This window comes from Amblyomma mixtum, chromosome 4 (assembly GCF_055824585.1).
Source record: "Amblyomma mixtum isolate Tamu chromosome 4, ASM5582458v1, whole genome shotgun sequence".
Lineage (NCBI taxonomy): Eukaryota > Metazoa > Arthropoda > Arachnida > Ixodida > Ixodidae > Amblyomma > Amblyomma mixtum.
In genome coordinates, this window is record NC_143015.1 from 72,964,666 (window position 1) to 72,987,807 (window position 23,142).

Here is a 23,142-nt window from a genome sequence, read left to right on the forward strand (position 1 = left end):
GAGAGAAAGTAAGTGCGTTAATTGTTTGCCAGAAAACAGCTAACAAGGTTTACTAGCGGCCGTCATCGATCGCACTGGGTTTTAGTGTCTCGATTTTGCAGCCAAGCTTTCAGGTGATAACCAGTAAAGTAGCGTCCATCCTATAAGCCCAAATACCGATCCCCAGAAAGCACAACTACCAAGCGAATATGAGCCTGTTGGCCGGAAAACAGTTGCTGCGAGCAGGGATCGCGCAGCGACTCGTGCCCCTCGCCGACAGCCATGCCACTAGCGGCGTGCGCTGTCCCCATATGAAACTTTGGCCAGAGTTTCGTGACCAGTAAAAAACATTGAAGGACTATGGTAAAACTCGCCATGTTACTTCAGCATCGATTTTGTTGTGGTGCATTGACGGGGAGGGGGGCACAGTTAACACACACGAGCAATGACTGTTTCTTAAGCACTGTAAAAACAGGACAGTGGACCGATTGCACAAAGCCCTCTGTGCATGTGTATACATTCACCAGAAGCAGTCAAGCGCCACCTAGGCTGTCCTTCACGGCAGCTTCTGTACGACTGCCCAGCTCACTTGGCGCCTTGACTGTCTTTAAAGGGACGCCGAGGAGAAGTCGGAGTTGGCTTGTATTGATAGAATCCCAGCTCCTGACCACAAAAAGAGCACTCTTGCTGAAATAAAAGCTCCTTTAAGGTAGAAAAGGCCAACAACTAAAATACAGGTAGGCTGCCACAGGCCCGTCTCAGAGGCACAAGCGTTGTGATGAAATACCGGATTACACCTCGGATTTCTGAGTCTGACAAATGTGCATGAAGTTTACATGTTTGAGTATTGAAGTATATAAGTTTTGTTTTGAAACTGCATGTGCACGTTTATCACTTGAGGAAGACGGAAAAGTGACAACTTGAATGTCGGAAGCCAATGAAAACCTATACTTGGCGGCGCAACAGGTGGCCAGCTGAGTTTCAATATGTTTTGGTGCTTCGCGGCTGTGTGCTTTGCGTGCCCGCGTGGTTAGGTTTTTGACGTGCCTCGATTTGGCGGAGCAGTACAGGAACTTCAGGTGTCCGTCTAAGTGCTCCTTAGACGAAGTTCATGCCGCGGCACACGCCTGCGATGAGGAAAACGCCTGTGGCTAGCTGATATTGCACGCACTTCCACGTTAGGGAACACACCGCTCAGCGAGTTCGCTTCGTCAATATACGAAGACGCTGAGATGAATTTAAATATGTCTTTGCATGCTCATCAATAGAACTTGCTGCTGGGCAAATTGGTTCGACATGAGTGTAGCAACTGGCGCCGAGACAGGGATGAAAAAAGTTTTGGACCATGCATATAAGAAGCACCAACAGCTGGAAGTTTATTTGTTTCCTGCAACACAGATTATACAGTCAAACCTCAATATAGCGAACACGGATATTACGAGTTATTGGCTATATTGAACTCTTCATAAATGTTTTTGACAAACGCTTGCAATTTCTACTTTATATGTCGAACTTGGTTGGCCATGAAACGGATATATCAAACTCCCCACCTGTGCCCATTCGGATGGCGGGCGGCGGGCTTCGCCGCAATGCACAAGTGACTGGTGGTGATGTGCCAAGCGTTCACGCCAAGGTTTGCACTTTTATCATGCACTTGCCAACAGCGGCGCGTAGGGTCGTAGTCCGGCAGTCAGCCACACGTTCACGCCTCTGGCCCCCGTTGACAGCGCCACAGGAAGCAGCGCCGTAGGTGGTTGCAAGCTTGCAGTAACAATTTTGCGGTAATGTTGACTGTTGCGGAGGTAGGCAATGGCTTTCGCTTTGACGTAGGACTTTCTACGTCACACGGCTATTATGTGGGGAAGCCATTGTAACCGGCACTTAACCTGCACTTGCGGTGATGTGCGGGAAAGCCTACCTAACTGGCGCACGTCTTTTTGCGGCCTTCGGAATAGCCGCGAGCGCCTTCGAAACGCCGCCAAAACATAGGAAAACGTCTCTCCGTTTCTCTAGTAAGGATCACCAGACTTGCTGTCCCTTCAATGACTAATTGACTTGCCACTTTTGCACACGTTTCTGGCGAACGAAATTTTATATTACGAATTCCGGCTATAGTGAACTATTTTATGATTTTTTACTTGTTCGCTATAACGAGGTTTCACTGTATATCTGTGGCCAAGCGACAAACATGAAGAAAAACTCCCGTCATAAACATCTCCTGAGAACACGCGCCGCTCATGCTCTGGACGCCAGAAACGCTAGCTCCTTTGTAGCTAAAGGTACTGACGGGCTACTGGTGCAGGATTCGCCACGCTTCCTGATTTCCAAAGCTTCAAGTATTCCTCTGGTTATTTGGTTGTTAGCTCTCTTTAGTGTGGTTTCCAGTAGGGGTTCCGATGGAACCCAGCAGCGTGGCAGAGGATTTCGCTCACTCTTGATGCCGAACACTGAAGTCTGATTGTGCCTCTCAACAGTTGTGTGTTTCTTATTATATTCATAGCCATACGCAAATTCTGTGAGACTTTTTCGTTTAGTTTGTGTTTGTTTTGGTGTCCGTGGCCCTTTTTTTTTAAAGGGAAGCTGAAGAGTTTTTCGAATTCATTAAAATGCTCACGTGTGGATGTGGGAACTTTATAAATCATGCGGGTGAAATTTTTTTACAGATTCATAACTTTGGAGCGACGTAATCGCCGTTTAAAATTACGCGGTAGCTCCGCCCCCCGCGGTCCGCCGAGCGCTGCTGATGACCCTGACGATGCGAGCCAAAACCGGAAACCGCGGAGTGGTGACGTAAACACCGGGGATCCGTCGCTTCAGAGCCTCCGCGGCCGTGCTTGTTTCTGCGTGCGTGCCATCATAAGCTGCTTCGAGCTGCCTTATGTTTCTTTATTTATGCGTATTTATGTTTGTGGTGACGTACAGAAAGGTGTGCAGCATCGAATGAAGCGGTGGACCCATCCTGCCGGCGTTCTGCGTAGCCCTTGGCTGCACAAACATCTGCGGCCGCGACGATGTGGTCTTTCATTATTGCCCTCAAAAAAAGAGGCTCTCCACGAAGTGAGTCGCCGCTGTGAGGCGAAGGGATTTCAAGCCGTCAAAGGCAACACTGCTATGCTCTGACCACATTCGTGATGAAGACTATCACCAGAGCCTGTCGGCAATGCATTCACTGTCAACAGTCAGCTCAACTGAAACCTGGTGCAATACCGTCTGTTTTCTGATAATTTTATCAATTTCTTGGCAGCACCAGCAGTCTTCTTCATTCCCCTCTGGAATGCAGCGGACGGAGGAACACCTGTTTTGGAAGTAGAGTGTTTACAACGACATCGCTCAACTGCCAGGAATACATTTCTAATAACGCATGTAGTCGTAAAGAATTGCCGACTGCCGCATGGCTTCATACAGTAATAATAATATTATGTAATTGTGCGCCAAGTGTTGCTACAGCCAGCCTTGCGATTCGTCCTGCTCGGCTGCAGCACGAGTCCATCTAGTTAGTGAAAAAAAAACCTTGCCGCTAGATCTGAACAACAAGCACGATAAAGGCGGCGCAAACGGATGAAAGTATTCTTACAAGGACTTGTAGCATGAAAGAATTCGCCTAAACAAGGATTTTAATTTACTGCTAGCTCCCATCTTGGCACGCAAAACGGAAGGCGCACGTTTGTCACCTAGACGAGTTTTGTCGCAAAGTGCTGTGTACTTGTATGTTATGAATCGAGCCGGCATGCAGCGACCATGAAGTGGTGCAAGCATAAAATTTGCGTGCAAAAAAGAGCCTGATAACTTATTGCGCATGCCAATGATCTTTCTGGATTACAAGCAGATTTGTGGCAGCACTGACAAGCGGTAAGACAAAAATGCTGACGATCGCATCCCGCTTACATTGTATTAGGAAAATTACATCGGGCAGTGCTATACTGCATTTGCGCGCCTCAAAATTCATCCATTGTATCTCTGAATGTAGTTTGGCAAGAAAAGTATACTTACCAAAGCCATTTCCAACACGTGGAGATGCTGACACTTCGCTTTTGTTCGAGTCAAAATCACGGCTTGCGCCAGTATCGTTTCTTTCTTGGAGAGGTTTGCTCTTTGCAATCGGTTCTAACATGTAGGGGATGACGCCAAGATCCTCCGGGTAATCTTCGATGTGTTCCATCGTCGTATAAGAAGCAAAATAACAACCTCGAACCGCCGAGCGCCGCGGTTCATGTGCAGCGGCGGCGGCGGCCGAGCCAACCGAGCCAGCGCCATTGTTGACGTCACGAGGTGCCCAACCAATCACAGGCAGCAACAAGGCGCGCGAGCTCGCCCGAGGCTGCTGCTGCACTTCTCGCCAAAATAAAATAGGTTTGCGCTTTCCTTTGCCTAATTTCGACGAGAAATTCGAATTCCGAGGGTGGAAAACTGTAAAGTGCATCTCTCCACTCAATTTTTCTGGGAAACCTTTCAGCATCCCTTTAATGTTTGCTGCTTTTTATGTGGCTTATGTTCTTTGAAGCTTTAGTGCTACGTAATTTGCTAGACTTTCTCTCAAGGTGAGTGTCACAATCTGTGTGATGCGTTCTTTGACAGGTTGTTTTCTTGTGACATCCCATTGGGCTCCCTGAGTGTCAGCTACACCTTCCAGGTGTACCCGGGCAGCACTGAGACACTTGACGTGGCACTCGTCTTGATGGTTTGGACGGCACTGGGAGAGAAAAAGAAGCTGCTGCTGGGTGCCACAGTCTCCATGCCTGAAGGCGAGTGGTGTGAGGCAACGCAAGACATTTCTTCTCAAAGCTCTCCAGGTGCTGCCAAGTCCTGTTGGCAGACAAGGTGTGGAGTCATCTTCATCATCATTTGAAATTGCATCTTCTGCAGAAAAAGGGCCCTCTGTAATGACCGCCAATTGCATTGAAACCAGCAGTGGCTGCCCTTCCCCAGTGTGATTCCAGTTTCGTCTTTCCACTCTTCAGTGGCCAGAGCTGGCTGTTTTCCTTCCCTTGAAATCTCTTCTGTGGGTTCAATCACCTGTCAGTTTGTTTTTATTTCTGCAAATTGTTCATGCCAAAAGTGGTCCAGCTTTGTGGGAAAGCCCAACCGCATTTGTATCGAAATAGCTTTGAATTTTAAGAATTGGATGTCTAGATGGGAGGGCATAGACAACACCTTATTTTTTCTTGACACAGAATAGTGTGATTCTAGTGCACTTCCTAGAACCATAAGGTGGAGTTCTTTAATTGAGAGCTGCCCTCTTTGCTTTCAGAAAATTCCAGGTAAAGGATACCAACAACGTGCCAAATGCCGTTCTCGAAGAAATCGGCATCTCCTTCTTGTCTTTTGACGCATCAGTGGCCAGTGTTTGTCTTTTGGGACAACTCTTCATAGAACGTGCAGCTGACAAGACTGGAAACAAGTCTGCAAATAACAGTTGCAGCGATGAAGGTAACTGCTAAAAGTTTGCTTGCGAAGAGTGGACAACAGGCATCGAAGGTTACTCTAATGACATAGGCATGAAGCCTCAGTGATTCATACCTTGGCACCATGAGGTGGCTCAGTCGCACTCATGCTCACGGCCACTCGCACTGACATCCGCTCATTCACACTCACACTTGCACTCACAACCACTCGCACTCACAACCACTCACTCGCCCTCACACTTATGACCACTTGCACTCAACCACTCACTCACACTCATCACCACTCACTCGCCTTCACACTTATGACCATTCGCACTCACAACCACTCCCTTATCACCACTCGCACTCACAACCACTCACTCCCACTCATCCCCACTCACACTTACGACCATTCCCACTCACTCGCCCTCACACTTATGACCACTTGCACTCACAGCCACTCAAACTCATCCCCACTCACTCGCCTTCACACTTATGACCACTCGCACTCACAACCACTCACTCACACTCATCCCCACTCGCCCTCACACTTATGACCACTCGCACTCACAGCCACTCACACTCATCCCCACTCACTCGCCTTCACACTTATGACCACTCACTCACACTCATCCCCACTCACTCGCCTTCACACTTATGACCACTCGCACTCACAACCACTCATCCCCACTCGCCCTCACACTTACGACCATTCGCACTCACACTTATGACCACTCGCACTCACAGCCACTCACACTCATCCCCACTCACTCGCCTTCACACTTATGACCACTCGCACTCACAACCACTCACTCACACTCATCCCCACTCACTCGCCTTCACACTTATGACCACTCGCACTCACAACCACTCATCCCCACTCGCCCTCACACTTACGACTATTCGCACTCACTCGCCCTCACACTTATGACCACTCGCACTCACAGCCACTCACACTCATCCCCACTCACTCGCCTTCACACTTATGACCACTCGCACTCACAACCACTCACTCACACTCACTCGCCTTCACACTTATGACCACTCGCACTCACAACCACTCACTCACACTCATCCCCACTCACTCGCCCTCACACTTATGACCATTCGCACTCACACTCATCCCCACTCACTCGCCCTCACACTTATGACCATTCGCACTCACAACCACTCATCCCCACTCGCCCTCACACTTACGACCATTTGCACTCACTCGCCCTCACACTTATGACCACTTGCACTCACAGCCACTCACACTCATCCCCACTCACTCGCCTTCACACTTATGACCACTCGCACTCACAACCACTCACTCACACTCATCCCCACTCACTCGCCTTCACACTTATGACCACTCGCACTCACAACCACTCACTCACACTCATCCCCACTCACTCGCCCTCACACTTATGACCATTCGCACTCACAACCACTCACTCACACTCATCCCCACTCACTCACCCTCACACTTATGACCACTCGCACTCACAGCCACTCACTCATCCCCACTCACTCGCCTTCACACTTATGACAACTCGCACTCACTCCCACTCATCCAAACTCGCCCTCACACTTACGACCATTCGCACTCACTCGCCCTCACACTTGTGACCACTCGCACTCACAGCCACTCACTCATCCCTACTCACTCGCCTTCACACTTATGACCACTCACTCACACTCATCCCCACTCACTCGCACTCACAACCACTCATCCCCACTCGCCCTCACACTTACGACCATTCGCACTCACTCGCCCTCACACTTATGACCACTCGCACTCACAGCCACTCACACTCATCCCCACTCACTCGCCTTCACACTTATGACCACTCGCACTCACTCACACTCATCCCCACTCACTCGCCCTCACACTTATTACCATTCGCACTCACAACCACTCACTCACACTCATCCCCACTCACTCACCCTCACACTTATGACCACTCGCACTCACAGCCACTCACTCATCCCCACTCACTCGCCTTCACACTTATGACAACTCGCACTCACTCCCACTCATCCAAACTCGCCCTCACACTTACGACCATTCGCACTCACTCGCCCTCACACTTGTGACCACTCGCACTCACAGCCACTCACACTCATCCCTACTCACTCGCCTTCACACTTATGACCACTCACTCACACTCATCCCCACTCACTCGCACTCACAACCACTCATCCCCACTCGCCCTCACACTTACGACCATTCGCACTCACTCGCCCTCACACTTATGACCACTCGCACTCACAGCCACTCACACTCATCCCCACTCACTCGCCTTCACACTTATGACCACTCGCACTCACTCACACTCATCCCCACTCACTCGCCCTCACACTTATTACCATTCGCACTCACAACCACTCACTCACACTCATCCCCACTCACTCGCCCTCACACTTATGACCATTCGCACTCACAACCACTCATCCCCACTCGCCCTCACACTTACGACCATTCGCCCTCACACTTATGACCACTCGCACTCACTCATCCCCACTCGCCCTCACACTTACGACCATTCGCACTCACTCGCCCTCACACTTATGACCACTCGCACTCACAGCCACTCACACTCATCCCCACTCACTCGCCTTCACACTTATGACCACTCATTCACACTCATCCCCACTCACTCGCCTTCACACTTATGACCACTCGCACTCACAACCACTCACTCACACTCATCCCCACTCACTCGCCTTCACACTTATGACCATTCGCACTCACAACCACTCACTCACACTTATGACCACTCGCACTCACTCACACTCATCCCCACTCATTCGCCCTCACACTTATGACCACTGGCACTCACAACCACTCACACTCATCCTCACTCACTCGCCCTCACACTTATGACCATTTGCACTCACAGCCACTCACTCATCACCACTCGCACTCACAACCACTAACTCGCCCTCACACTTATGACCACTCGCACTCACAACCACTCACTCACACTCATCCCCACTCACTCGCCCTCACACTTATGACCGCTCGCACTCACTCACACTCATCCCCACTCACTCGCCCTCACACTTATGACCACTCGCACTCATCCCCACTCACTCGCCCTCACACTTATGACCACTGGCACTCACAACCACTCACTCACATTCATCCTCACTCACTCGCCCTCACACTTATGACCACTCGAACTCACAACCACTCACTCACACTCATCCCCACTCACTCGCCCTCACACTTATGACCGCTCGCACTCACTCACACTCATCCCCACTCAATCGCCCTCACACTTATGACCACTCGCACTCATCCCCACTCACTCGCCCTCACACTTATGACCACTCGCACTCACAACCACTCACTCACACTCATCCCCACTCACTCGCCCTCACACTTATGACCACTCGCACTCACTCACACTCATCCCCACTCACTCGCCCTCACACTTATGACCACTCGCACTCATCCCCACTCACTCGCCCTCACACTTATGACCACTGGCACTCACAACCACTCACTCACACTCATCCCCACTCACTCGCCCTCACACTTATGACCGCTCGCACTCACTCACACTCATCCCCACTCAATCGCCCTCACACTTATGACCACTCGCACTCATCCCCACTCACTCGCCCTCACACTTATGACCACTCGCACTCACAACCACTCACTCACACTCATCCTCACTCACTTGCCCTCACACTTATGACCACTCGCACTCACTCACTCATCCCCACTCACTCGCCCTCACATTTATGGCCACTGGCACTCACAACCACTCACTCACACTCATCCTCACTCGCCCTCACACTTATGACCACTTGCACTCACAACCACTCACTCACACTCATCCCCACTCACTCGCCCTCACACTTATGACTGCTCGCACTCGCTCACACTCACTCGCCCTCACACTTATGACCACTCACACTCATCCCCACTCACTCACACTCATCCTCACTTACTTGCCCTCACACTTATGACCATTTGCACTCACAGCCACTCACTCATCACCACTCGCACTCACAACCACTCACTCGCCCTCACACTTATGACCACTCGCACTCACAACCACTCACTCACACTCATCCCCACTCACTCGCCCTCACACTTATGACCACTCGCACTCACTCACTCATCCCCGCTCACTCGCCCTCACACTTATGACCACTCGCACTCACAACCACTCACTCACACTCATCCTCACTTACTTGCCCTGACACTTATGACCATTTGCACTCACAGCCACTCACTCATCACCACTCGCACTCACAACCACTCACTCGCCCTCACACTTATGACCACAACACTCCCACTTGCCCTCACACTTATGACCATTCGCACTCACACTCATCACCACTCACTCGCCCTCACACTTATGACCACTCGCACTCACAACCACTCAATCACACTCATCACCACTTGACTGCGAACCACTCACTTGCCCTCACTTATGACCACTCGCACTCACAACCACTCAATCACACTCATCACCACTTGCCCTCTGAACCACTCACTTGCCCTCACACTCACAACCACTCACTCACACTCATCCCCACTCACCCTCACACTTATGACCATTCGCACTCACAACCACACACACTCATCACCACTCGCACTCGCAACCACTCACCCGCCCTCACACCTATGACCACTCGCGCTCACAACCACTCACTCACACTCATCCCCACTCACTCGCCCTCACACTTATGACCACTCACACTCATCACCACTCGCACTCACAACCACTCATCACCACTTGCACTCACCACTCACTCGCCCTCACACTTATGACCACTTGCACTCAACCACTCACTCACACTCATCACCACTTGCACTCACAACCACTCACTCGCCTTCACACTTATGACCACTCGCACTCACAACCACTCACTCACACTCATCCCCACTCACCCTCACACTTATGACCATTCGCACTCACAACCACTCACACTCATCACCACTCGCACTCGCAACCACTCACCCGCCCTCACACTTATGACCACTCGCACTCACAACCACTCACTCACACTCATCCCCACTCACTCGCCCTCACACTTATGACCACTCGCACTCACAACCACTCACACTCATCACCACTCACACTCACGACCACTCATCATAACTCGCACTCACCACTCACTCGCCCTCACACTTATGACCACTTGCACTCAACCACTCACTCACACTCATCACCACTTTCACTCCGAACCACTCACTTGCCCTCACACTTATGACCACTCGCACTCACAACCACTCAATCATACTCATCACCACTTGCACTCCGAACCACTCACTTGCCCTCACACTCACAACCACTCACTCACACTCATCACCACTCGCCCTCACACTTATGACCACTCGCACTCACACTCATCACCACTAGCACTCGCAACCACTCATCACCACTAGCACTCACAACCACTCATCACCACTCGCACTCACTCGCCCTCACACTTATGACCACTTGCACTCAACCACTCACTCACACTCATCACCACTTGCACTCACAACCACTCACTCGCCTTCACACTTATGACCACTCGCACTCACAACCACTCACTCACACTCATCCCCAGTCGCCCTCACACTTATGACCATTTGCACTTACAACCACTCACACTCATCACCACTTGCACTCACCCACCCTCACACTTATGACCACTCGCACTCACGACTCACTCGCCCTCGCACTTATGACCACTTGTAATCAACCACTCACTCAAACTCATCACCACTTGCACTCACATTCATCACCACTGCATTCACAACCGCTCACTCACACTCATGTCCACTGACACAAACAACCACTCACTCGCACTCGCAACCACTCACTCACACTCATCACCACTTGTTCTCACAACGACTCATTCGCGCTCATAACCATTCACTCACTCTCATTCACGTTCGCTCACTCTTTCCTTGTTTGCTGACAATGGAGGAGATGAGGGATTTACTGCTGCGGCCGACTGCCCTCATGGCTTCCCTAGCATTGCCTGAGTGCACCCTCCCATCCCTGTGAACGCACCTATGACGGTGTCTAGGTAACAATAATGAGTTTGCCATGACAGTAGTCTTCGATGCTGTCTGATTACCAATATTTGGTCTTCCTTGACAATGACGTGTCCATGTCTCTGCATGAACACAATGGAGTCGGTCAAATGTTTTTAGGGGAATCCCCCAAGGTGAAGTAGATTTCAAATAAGGGAGTAATTACTCATTGACATCCACCCAAGCGCAGCAATACGGCCACAAAGGAAAGCTATACAGCTTTCTCAGTAGTTTCGTAGTTAAAGAAAAATTCGGCCTGGTCTGGGGTTCGGACATGGGACCACCGCTTCACCGGAGCAGTCGCTCTACCAAGTGAGCTAACCGGGACGGCAAGCTTGGAGTCAGGTGGCAACTATGAATACTTTTCGCAGCATGGAAAATGTAGCCTATTTTTCAAATGATCGAGTGATTTCCTCACGGAAAGGGAAGTGGCTGGACTTGGCTGCAAGTAGAGGATTTCCCCGCGTAATAATGATGCTATTGGGAGTTGCCATTATCAATCCATTTACAAAACCTCCTAAGCTTACTATGTGGGACCGATCTTTGGGCATGTCTGCAGTGCAGTACGTTTTCCGCATTGCTCATAATCCCTGTCTGACGGAGGTTTTACAAACCAGTGTGCTGTTTTTGAGGCCAGTGCGGGCAAGACCACGTGCGCATCCACGTGGTAATAAGGGGTGCAGATTATTCTCCAACGTCGTTTGTGAAAGAATGCGTATGCAGCTAACTTGTGAGCCATTTTGTAGCGCACGCCCTTCTGAAACAATAGGATTTTACTCGGAAAAGACGCTATCCAGAAGTTCTTAGAGGAAATCGTAGTACCGGCTCAGAGGATACCTCATGCTGTCCAGATAGTGCGGGTAGGATTGCTGAAATCAGTTCGTGCAAACAGATGTTAATCCACTCACTTTGCTGAAAACTCCAAAAATAAACAAAATTGCAATTTACAAGCCCATTTCGATTTCACTTGCCCAGTGCCAAAAATTAGGTGTCACAAATCAGAACCATGCCTTGCGCACATACAGCGGAAGCTTGTATGCAGTTGACTTGCCAGGGCAGCCCTCGGCTGCTGAAATTATCAGCGATGGAGTTCCGCTTACATGACACTGACGGGAACCTTTTCACGACCACAAAAAAAAATAATTTTTTTTTGGACTCCGTGGAGAGTGTGGGGGAGCTTATTTTTCAACTCTTTCCTGTTCTGCGAGCACAGTCCAGTGTTGAACATGCCGGCACCCTTCGACCTGTTTGTGAAAAGCTCCTGGCCCCCCCTTCCGCCCTCAGTTTTCTGTTCTCTTCTGGTCACATTTTAAGGCGGAAGCCTTTAATGCTTCATCGTTGTAAGCAGCAGTTGTCGACAGAAATGTCACGCTTTTCAATTGGTCGAAACGGTCGTGACGTCACCGTTCGCGAATTTCAAACGGGGCCAATTGTACTTTGGCTACTAACCATGCAACCAATTTAAGGGATCGTATAGTGATGCTCCAAGTAAGTGCGACTGAGTGTAGTTAATTGCTTACTTAACCAATCAGCCTAATTAACCTTTCTAGTTAGACCAGATAAATAAATAAAACCGAGTAGGAAATTGGCCGAGCTTGGAGAATCGAACCCCGGTCTCCGGAGTGCGAGACGAGCACGCTACCACTCCACCATGCCAGCTCGATGGTTTGGAATGAACAAAGGCGCGTCTAGTGAATATGGTGTCTTCGTTCACTCCCATCTTCCTCCCTTCCCGTTACGGCGAGGTTTAGGTGTCCACCGAGATATGAGAGACATATACATTTCCCAAGGCATAGAACCGAACTGGCGATGGCGTTCTATGGACTCCCTGGCAGCGTTGCAAGACGCTGTCTCGTTCCGCTCTTAGAGGCGAAGCTTAACATCTTAACCACACATCAGTGACGCAAGCAGCAACACTGCGCTTAAGGCTTTCGCCTCACCGCACTTTAAGTCAACAAAGTGCCCCCCTGAATTTTTTTCGCTATGGCATCCGTCATAAGATTTTTTCTTCGCTGCTTTTTCGGTATTGGCAGTTTGAACACCAGCACTCGCTTGCACAATAATTTTAGGTGAAACGAAAACTGCCACCCTAGCTTGATTCTTATTAACTTTAATTCACTTGTACTGCTTTTATTTTTGTAATTTTTTTTCTCGAGTGAAACGGTGACAATACTCAGAGACATTCTATATTATATTGCTTTGCCGAAAACATAAAAATTAAGTTCGAACTGTGCGTGAAACCCATCAAAACGGTGCGGCCAATTCGGTTGCCACCTTATATCCACTGTTGAAAATCGCCTCAACGTTTCAACCCAGTTGAGCATTCCTCTCAGTCTTGTTGAAGGAAATTGCATTGGCCGCCGCAGTGGCTCAGCGGTTATGGTGCTCGGCTGCTGTCCCGAAAGACGCGGGTTCGATCCCGGCCGCGGCGGCTAGAATTTCTTTGGAGGAGAAATTCTAGAGGCCCGTGTACTGTGCGATGTCAGTGCACGTTAAAGAACCCCAGGTGGTCGAAATTTCCGGAGCCCTCCACTACGGCGTCTCTCATAGCCTTAGTCACTTTGGGACGTTAAACCCCATAAACCAACCAACCAACCGAAATTGCATTGATGATGATTATTGAAGGATGTTGACGTCTTGCAGATTTGATATTGCTCAAACACATTGCTAGAGGACACTTCTTGAGAGGTCAACTTTTTTATTATCAATTAATAAAATAATGAAAGATACAAGCAAGGAGAAAGCTTATTTACATTTGACTGACTTGTAGTTTTATGGGACAAAACCAGCCCTTGGTCCCACCAAAACAGCTGGTTTTAAACCTTATGGCCCCACCCTCAATGGGGACAGTAACCAGTCAGGTAACTACACTAACATCCACCAAATAAATAATTGGCGAAAGGAAGACATCACCAATCAACAATTCTGAAAGGGCAAAATAGCCAGTCAATGATTTTGGAAAGAAGATAACTCATCTCGACAAAATCTGTACAAATATGTACACTTTCCACCATAAAGATTCTCCCTTCCTCCCGCGAGCTTCACGAACATTCTCGCTTTCCCTTGGTGCAGGTTGTTTCAACCTCTGGTTGATCCCGGTTTGAGGACATCCACCTCAAGGCCCATCTGTTCTGTACCATCACTTACAAACTGTCTTCATGCCTGCAGCTAGCGTGGCAATGTCCTGTTGACTGCGCCTCAAGCTGTCAACAGACACGCGACGCGGATCCGCCTTGCCGCGAGAACACGCACAGTGAGATGCCACCTGACGTATACTACGTTCCCTGAGGGGGTTTGACCTTTCCCGTATTCTCGGAATCCTTCGCTGTCCGGCTCCCCTTATCCCTCTGGGTAGCGAGTGTGACTCACCCCCTTCTCTGCAGTTGTGCGGAAGGCAGAAAAAAAAAAAACACAATGCACATTCACGAACCTGGACGCAGCAAACAATGCACAGCGTCGCGTGCTTCACTATCACCATCGGCACAAAACAGCCATTTCTGGCGCAAATTGAAACATAAAACATTACCATTTTGGATGTCTCCTTTTGCGTCAAAGGCATCATCATGTCTGATGCTATGCATCCAAAAATAAAAACCACATGCTTGATTTGAGATGCTGGGCTCGCTCAAGTACTTGATAGAAACAATAATCCTCTGGCACGACCTACCAAAAAATGCACTTCGTTTTCGCGTTGTTTCCGGGCTTGTGCAGTTCAAGAGCTGGGCTAGGTCAGGTTTTCTCGTGGGTACGGCCCAGTCAACAAATTGTGGCCAGAGCAGAGCTCTGCAGTGCGCACACCTCGGCACAAAAAAAAAAAAAGTCCACTGCAGCACTCAAAAATCGCGAAAAAAGACGATTTTTGAAAAGTACGCTTTTTTCATCTCCAACACTGTTTCTATGTTGTACTGAAATATTTCACCAAAAAATAAACTTTAAGCACTCCAAATAAATATATTTGTCGGCATCTACACATAGACAATGTGTGCTAGCTTAGAACTTTTAGGCTTGTTTTCTCGAAAGTTTGTTTTGAGCTTAGTACCTTGCTTGTGGAAAGCGTAGCGCAGCAATAGGTGCATGGATTTTTACCCCGTTTGTTTTGTTGTCACCACTGAAATGTGGTCTGCATCGAGACTGTCTGAGATTTATCATTTAGACTGGCATGTTTTTATTACATGGTAATTAGAGCATGATACATTCTAAACATAAGGAGAAGGTGCATATTGTGTCCTTAAAAAAAAAGTAGAGAAACTAAAAAAAAAATTAAGAGAGTCTTGATCTACAGCACACTTCTTAGTAAATATTAACAGCATTTGCAGACCTGTAGCCTGCTTTTTGTGTCATGCTAGACTTTCCACAAGCAAACGACATGGGGACAACATATAAACAATGATAAAAGGGAAAAAGCTGAAGCTGTCATTTTGAAACTTTATATCTGATTGTTTGATGCTCTTTTAAGCCAATCTGCCAAATTTCATTGCTCTAAGTCGAAAAATAGAACAGTCACCTTCGATCCCCTCACCCACCCTTAACTCTGTGTATCTGAGATCAAGCCATGCGAGAAGTGTGGCAAGAGACATCTATTTATATTTTCAGGATTGGCAATGCAAAATTTGATAAAGGATCTCGCAAAACTCGTAGCGGCTCATTGCATGCTCAAAGGGCCTGTGCTCGTGCCACCAGTGAACCACAAAAACAAAGAAAGGTTGCCTTTCCCGTGCCAGCGGAATCCTCTGTCTCGGTTGTCCAAAGACATCGGCATGATGCCTTATGCTGCCTCTAGCCCCATCAGTAATGAATATTTGCTTCCTTCAGCTGTCAGCAACATGAAAATAGTTAAGCCGGTATCGTCATCACAAAACTTAGCAACCGACTTCGCTGTCGCGTCCACCCACCACTCACATCCACCCATTGCCACTCACATCCTCTCATCAATCATTCCACTCACCTCTACTTACACTCACATCTACTCACTCGCACTCACACTCATCTCCACTCCACTTACACTCACTCACAATCATGGCCACCTATGCTGACATCCACTGACTTGCACTCACACTCACGTCCACTCAAACTTGCAACCACTCACACTCATGACCACCGACACTCATTACCAACTCCCTCGCACTCATGACCACCCACACTGACATCCACTCACACTCAAACCACCCACTCACACTTACATCCGCTCACTCATGTTCACTCACACTCACGACCACTCACTGGCACTCACTCATGACCACCGACACACACATCCACTCACACTCATGTTCACTCACTCACACACGTCCACTCGTACTCATGACTACCCACACTCACTCGCACTCACACTCATGACCACCCAGTGACTTGCACTCACGTCCACTCACACTCTCAACCGCACACACTTATGACCACCGACACTCATATCCACTCCCTTGCACTCACAACCTCTCACTCACACTCATGACCACCCTCACTCATGTTCACTCACTCACAACCACTCACACTCATGGCCACTGACACTCACGTCCACTCGTACTCATGACTACCCACACTCACACTCATGACCACCCACACTCACATCCACTCATTCACACTCATGACCACCCACACTCATATCCAGTGACTTGAACTCTTTGTCCACTCACACTTATGACCACTGACTCATATCCACTCACTTGCACCCACGTTCACTCACACTCACAACCATTCGCTCACATCCACCACTCACACTCACAACCGTCACTTGCACTCACACTCATGACCACCCACACTCACATCCACTCATTCACAATCATATCCAGTGACTTGCACTCTGTCCACTCACACTCTCAACCACACACTCACTCTTATGACCACCGACACTCATATCCACTCACTTGCACCCACACTGACATCCATCACTCTCGGCTATCCATTCACACTCACAGACGTGAGTGTGAGTGAGGCAATATGAGTGCACTTGGGAGTGATTGTGCCGACCTATGGCCTGAGTTAAAGACAGTTGCGCCAGTGAAGCAGATTCATTTGCTTATTTGTCCTGCTTGTTAAGAGTCAGTGCATTGGGCTCCAGGAGCTGCCAGTGAGTGCCATATATGCAAGACAAAGGCATTTGTGCGCTTCGAACTTCTGCCCCTAACGAACTGTAAAACCTTGACTGAATACCTGCAAGCTGATCATGATTAATTTATTTTAATGTAGTCAGGCAAGCCTGGCCCAAGAGCTAGAGCAGTTAGTCTGCCCGATGCACTTCAGTTTATCATCTTGTCAGATATGCACTGATTTCGCATTGTTTTGTGTGCACTGCTGATTTGCTGATGAAAACTGGCAGTACCATAGCAAGAAGGGCTCAGTCACTTTGGCCACAAGAAAAACAAAGCAAGGAAAATAACTTTATAGGTCTGCATGATTATTTGCAGTTTCTTGAGGCAGCAAAAGTGCTGATCTAGGTTTTAGCTTGAGGTTTGTTGGGAAAGCACTAGCTTTGTAAATTTAGGCTAATTTTCAAATGCTGCACTGCTCACTGTTGAACAGCAAATATTCTTGTGGTTGTATGTGAAATTTCTTGAATATTGTGCTGCTGTCGAGAGGTTAGTAGCCACTCGGACAATTTTTTCATCATGGCATGAAGTCTTTATTGTAAAAGTAGCATAGTTAATGACTCCAATTTCCTGTATTGCAGGTTATAACTCAGAGCTAACTTTTTAAAAAAAAGCTGTCTTCTATTTTTGTTCTTAACGAGAAACTATTTGAAGTATTTGAAACCTGCAATTTTGTCATCTTTATCTTGAATTCAGAGCAGAAAAGGTTTGCAGAAAGCCCAATTTCTAAATTTGACTTTACGCAATCTAGTGCAGCATTGCTATTCACATTCACTATCTCAAGAACCTAGCACCAGGCCAGGCCAACCTTGTATTGAAATTACAATGGTGTTCACACGCAGGCTTGACCTCCGAAGACAGCAGACAAGACGCTTCTGGACAAAATTCACCTGGAGAAATGTGCCCTGTGAGCCGCGGCATGACAGCTGCTGCTACCAGTGGGGGTAACAGCAAGGATGAACCCAAGGTTAAAAAGCTGCATGAGTGTAGCCACTGTGGTAAAGCCTTCAAGAGGAGAAGCAGTCTGAAAGCTCACATCCGCATCCACACGGGCGAACGTCCATACTGTTGTGACTACTGTACCAGTGCCTATGCACGGAAGGGGGACCTAGTCAGACACATGCAGCTCACTCACACGGGTGATTGTCCGTACAGTTGTGACCACTGTGGCATTTTTTTTGCTAAAAAGTTTCAGCTGGTCAAGCACATGAGCGTTCACACGGGTGAGCATCCTTACAGTTGCGACTACTGTGGCCGTGGTTTTGCCCTGAAGAGCCGTATGGTTGTACATATGCGCACTCACACGGCTGAGCGTCCTTACAGTTGCGACTACTGTGGCAGTGCCTTTAAAGAAAAGCGTGTCCTGGTAACCCACCTCTGCTCCCATACAGGGGAGAAGCCACACCAGTGTGGATTGTGCCCCAAGGCCTTTGCACGAGCCGATACCTTGGTTTCACACCTCCGCACTCACACGGGTGAGTGCCCTTATAGTTGCGACTACTGTGGTAGTGCTTTTAAAAAAAAGTGTAGTTTTGACAGGCACATGATCACTCACACGGGTAAGTATCCTTACAGTTGCAACTACTGTGGCCGTGGTTTTGCCGTGAAGAGCCATATGGTCGTCCATATGCGCATTCACACGGGTGAGCGTCCTTACAGTTGCGAGCACTGTGGCAGTGCCTTTAAAGACAAGTACGCTTTGGTAGTCCACCTCCGCTCCCACACGGGGGAGAAGCCATACCAGTGCGAGCTGTGCCCTATGGCCTTCGCAGCAAGTACATACCTCAAGAGACATGTGCGGAGGCACAAGCGCAAACAAACCAATATAGTGTGACTTATGCCCAAAGACATTTGCTAACAACCGCTGTTAAAAAAAAGTCAAAGTAACTATCACAGGTGGAACAGCAGGGTTAAATGAAGTTGTGGCACCCTTTTAGACCCTGTTTTGTTGGCTAGCTTGTTCTTACGTACCAGCTCACAACATTCCTGTGGCACGTGTTGCTAGTCGAGCTAAGCTTTGCCAGTAGTTGCATTTTCTGCTGTCCTTGTTGAGAAGCCTCTTGTCTGAAAAGCAGTTTACATGCCCTCTTTGGGTCCTGTTTAAGTGTTTCCCCCCACAAAAAGCTAGAGGCTGTAAAGGGGGGACAGCGGTCTTAGGAGGCCAAAAAATTGTCAAAACATTGCTTTTTTTTTAAATGTAATTTTTGAAACTTCCAGCTAATTATTCACCTATATGCAACGTTCTATTCCTTCTGGGTTGAATATTTTACTTGCAAGACCAATTTGTGCTGCCACTGTCAACCTAATTTGGGCCGAAATTGATTCGAAAACAGCACTTCCACTACACGCGGATCCTATTCCACGCATGCAGCCGGAGCCATTTCGGTCTCGTTTCAAAGGGCAGTTTTCTCTAAATTTCCCTCCACTGATGTCTTCATCCATTCATTGCTGAGAGAGACAAGCACGCCATTAAAATGAGGTACAATCGTATTCGTTACTTGGGGCACTTGACTAGTAAAGAGTGGTACGTAATTGACTGAATCGTGCTTTGCTTTCTGCTCGATGTGCACATCCATGGTGGCAGTGCACAAGCCAAGTGCCGCTGTGTTTTTACGATGGCGATGGAACAGGACGCAACACATCGACGAGCAGTGCAATTTATTTTGTGCCAGACATGAGCTTGGGAGGAAGTCTATGCGTTCTTAGTCGGGAACTTCAACGAGTGCATCACAACACGACAGAATCTTCAAGACGACGCGCCTAACACGTCTGGTGACGGTACATCGACGCCACGGTGAAAGAATATAAAAGGTGTAACAATTGCACTGCTTGTTGTGCGCTTGGAACAGAGTTAGTTATTCTTGCTGTTTTGTTGTTTGCTGACGATGGCGATGCAGAAAAACGGGCGTCACGGCCGTTCTGCTGTTGTCATCTGCTTGCGGTGAATGCATTCCTGAACATAAGTTTTGTTCAGTGCAGACTTGAATTCTATCTGTAGTTTTTGCCTTGAGTGAAATATGACTGCATTTTGATTGTGGATGTGTATGGTGCAGTTCCCAGTGCTTTGGTACCTTGTCGATGGGGTGAAAGTGTTTTGCTCCGCAATGTATGACAGGTTGCATGTAATGCAAAGAAAAGATACCGCTGTTTTCTGCTCCTATGGGCAAAGAACTTTTGAAAGTATGAAGTGCTATCCGACTTAGAATTGTTTACAGTCACTTTCGGATTTCTTATGAGCATTTCTTAGGAGCATTTCGACCCTCACATTGTGTCTTAAACATGGGAATCCATGTGAAAGGGTTACATACCTGTATGTACAATAAAACCCCATTAATTCAGATTTCGTGTGATTGGAAGAAATGTCCGATTTAACCAAATGTCAAATTAACGAAAAGGGAAAAAATAAACACAAGAAATTGCTCCACATCAACATGCCTTTATTTTTCTGTCTTGTGTGGGAAACTTGCATCACTACTACTGCTTTGTGCACTTCTGCTGAATGATGCAGTGTGCGCATGTGGTCTGCAGAACCTGCACATACGTCTTCGAGAACACTCAGGGCCTCAACAACGTCCGTCACAGTGTGACGCAGCAGTTCATCACACGCGTCGTCATCATCTTTGGAACTCGGCTGTTCACTCCCTAAAGCTTGGGGAAAAACACAGCGCACTCCTGAGACACGGACAAGAAAGACAAGACGATATAGCACTGTATCGTCTTGTCTTTTTGTCCGTGTCTCAGGAGTGCGCTGTGTTTTTCCCCAAGATGAACTACCAACTAGCCTGCTCTTCCACCCTTGCACCCTAAAGTTTCTTGAACGATTTCGCTGTTGATGAGATGGCCGGCAACGGCAGCGTTACTGTCGATTGTGACAATCTCACATCTGAACATTAGAATGCTTTTATAGTCTCTCTCATCCTCATTGTTGGTGTCCGGTTCATCCACATAGGGGGTGTCAATGCTCTCAGTGAAGCCACTGTGTTTGAAGCAGCTTACAATTACTGCAGGTGGTGTATTGTGCCACACATGCACTAATATATGCATTGCACTAAGAAGAGTGATGCCATACTTTCGACCTGCTTCCAAGAAACATAACAGCACGCATTCAAGCACCTGCTTGCGGTACTGGGTTTTTACGTACTGAATTATTCCCTGATCCAAGGGTTGGAGGGAAGCAGTGGTGCTAGGAGGCAGAAAGAGCGGCTCAATATTCTCTAGCCCTGACACATTGTTGTGCGCACTGTTGTTGTTGATGACAAGCAGTACCTTACGTATTTTCGCACAAAAGCTGCGGTCTAGTTGGTGTAGCCAGGTTTGAAATATTTCGGATGTCACCCAAGCCTTTTTACTTGGTGAGTAGTCTACGGGTAGCTGTTTTATATAATAACCAACAGCATCAGCCGCTCCGTGACGGTCATATTTACAGCAGGCAAAACCATCACCCTGTCCTTGCTTCGTTTGGCACCACATAAGGGTCTCCTTTAAAAGCGAGTACCTTATCTGCCAGGGCCTTGTAGATAAGTGCTGTCTGATCGGCATAAAATACGTTACAGGGCTCATAAGCAGTGAGGTGCCTCGGAAGCTCAGTCTCCAGTCGTTCTCCACGCTTGCATCCACAGCACCTTTCTCACCGCTGACACTGCGGAAGGCCAAATTATGCCTCTTCTTGAATCGGTCAAACAACCCTTCGGGTACATTGAAGCCTCTGATGTCCATCATTAGGGCGTAGTTTTCTGCCTGTGCGTAGATGAGAGGTCCGCTCAAGGGCAGCTGTGAATTTCGCGCGTCCGCAATCCATCAAAGCAGTGCTTCTTCCAGCTTCGGATGTGCTGCAGTTTGGAGTCTCTTCCACTTGTCGGAGAACTGTTGCCCATCCTAAGCTTGCAAAATTTGAGCTTCATTTTTGATCTTCAATCACACTTAGAAGGAACACGGCTCTGCATGGCCACGCACCTGCGGAGAGCCATTGCCTCTAAGCCATGCATGAATCAATGCAGAGTGGCGTTCGAGAAGAGGGACCTCGACGCGGTGCTTCGTGTCATCTGCAATGGTGCTCCGCGTGTCCGCAGCCACGCGGAGCACCATTGCAACCAAGCAGCTGGCAAAGCCGTGTCCGGATGGGCTAGCCGAATTATCCGATTTTCCAAATTAACGAGGCTCAAATTAATGATGTTTTACTGTACTCTGCTGCAACTGCGTCTTGCAAAAAAATGCGGTGCCAACAAGGTTTCCTGACTGCTCTGCACACCTGTTGAAAGTCGGGAAAGAACGATAAAGGCCTACCGAGAGGCACAACCTTCCGGTCCCAAAGAAACATGTTCAGGAAGCACTCGATAGTGCTTAGGTGAAGGCAGCGGATCAAGGCCCATCTACTAAGGACTGCCCACAGGAACCACCCTCGGATTCCATGTTGTGTAGCTTCAGCTCCTTTGAATGATCATTTGAATGATCAGTGCAATGGTTTCGTGTTTTCGGATGCGCTGGACCTTGTAAAATGTTTCGGAGATCGCTTATGCACAGAAGGTTCTGAAAATGAATGGCAAGTACATAAAATTGTCTCAGTGTGAAAATTTGTGTGTTTCAGATGCCGAGCATCTTGGACACTTGAGTGTCTATCGAAAGGTAACCTCCACCAACCCTTCCAGCATGGAAAAGATGAGCATGAAACTCT

General features: G+C 48.3%; 2 protein-coding genes across 4 annotated transcripts in view; one reads left to right on the forward strand and one right to left on the reverse strand.

Moving 5' to 3' along the window:
• Nucleotides 1-20,901, forward strand: part of LOC149346995 (cytosolic endo-beta-N-acetylglucosaminidase-like) — a 36,618-nt gene extending 15,717 nt beyond the window's left edge. The window contains exons 8-10 of one of the 3 annotated variants that reach the window (XM_089586825.1): nucleotides 4,555-4,797; nucleotides 5,228-5,406; nucleotides 14,464-14,643. In XM_089586825.1, coding sequence (XP_089442951.1) covers nucleotides 4,555-4,797; nucleotides 5,228-5,406; nucleotides 14,464-14,495 — 454 coding nt within the window. In that variant the 3' untranslated portion in view covers nucleotides 14,496-14,643. Of the gene's footprint in view, nucleotides 1-4,554; nucleotides 4,798-5,227; nucleotides 5,407-14,463; nucleotides 14,644-18,313 lie in introns of those variants that run through there. The other 2 variants (XM_089586824.1, XM_089586826.1) reach the window with 2 other exon arrangements.
• Nucleotides 1-23,142, reverse strand: part of LOC149346994 (uncharacterized) — a 125,567-nt gene that overhangs the window by 36,787 nt on the left and 65,638 nt on the right. The window lies entirely within an intron of this gene.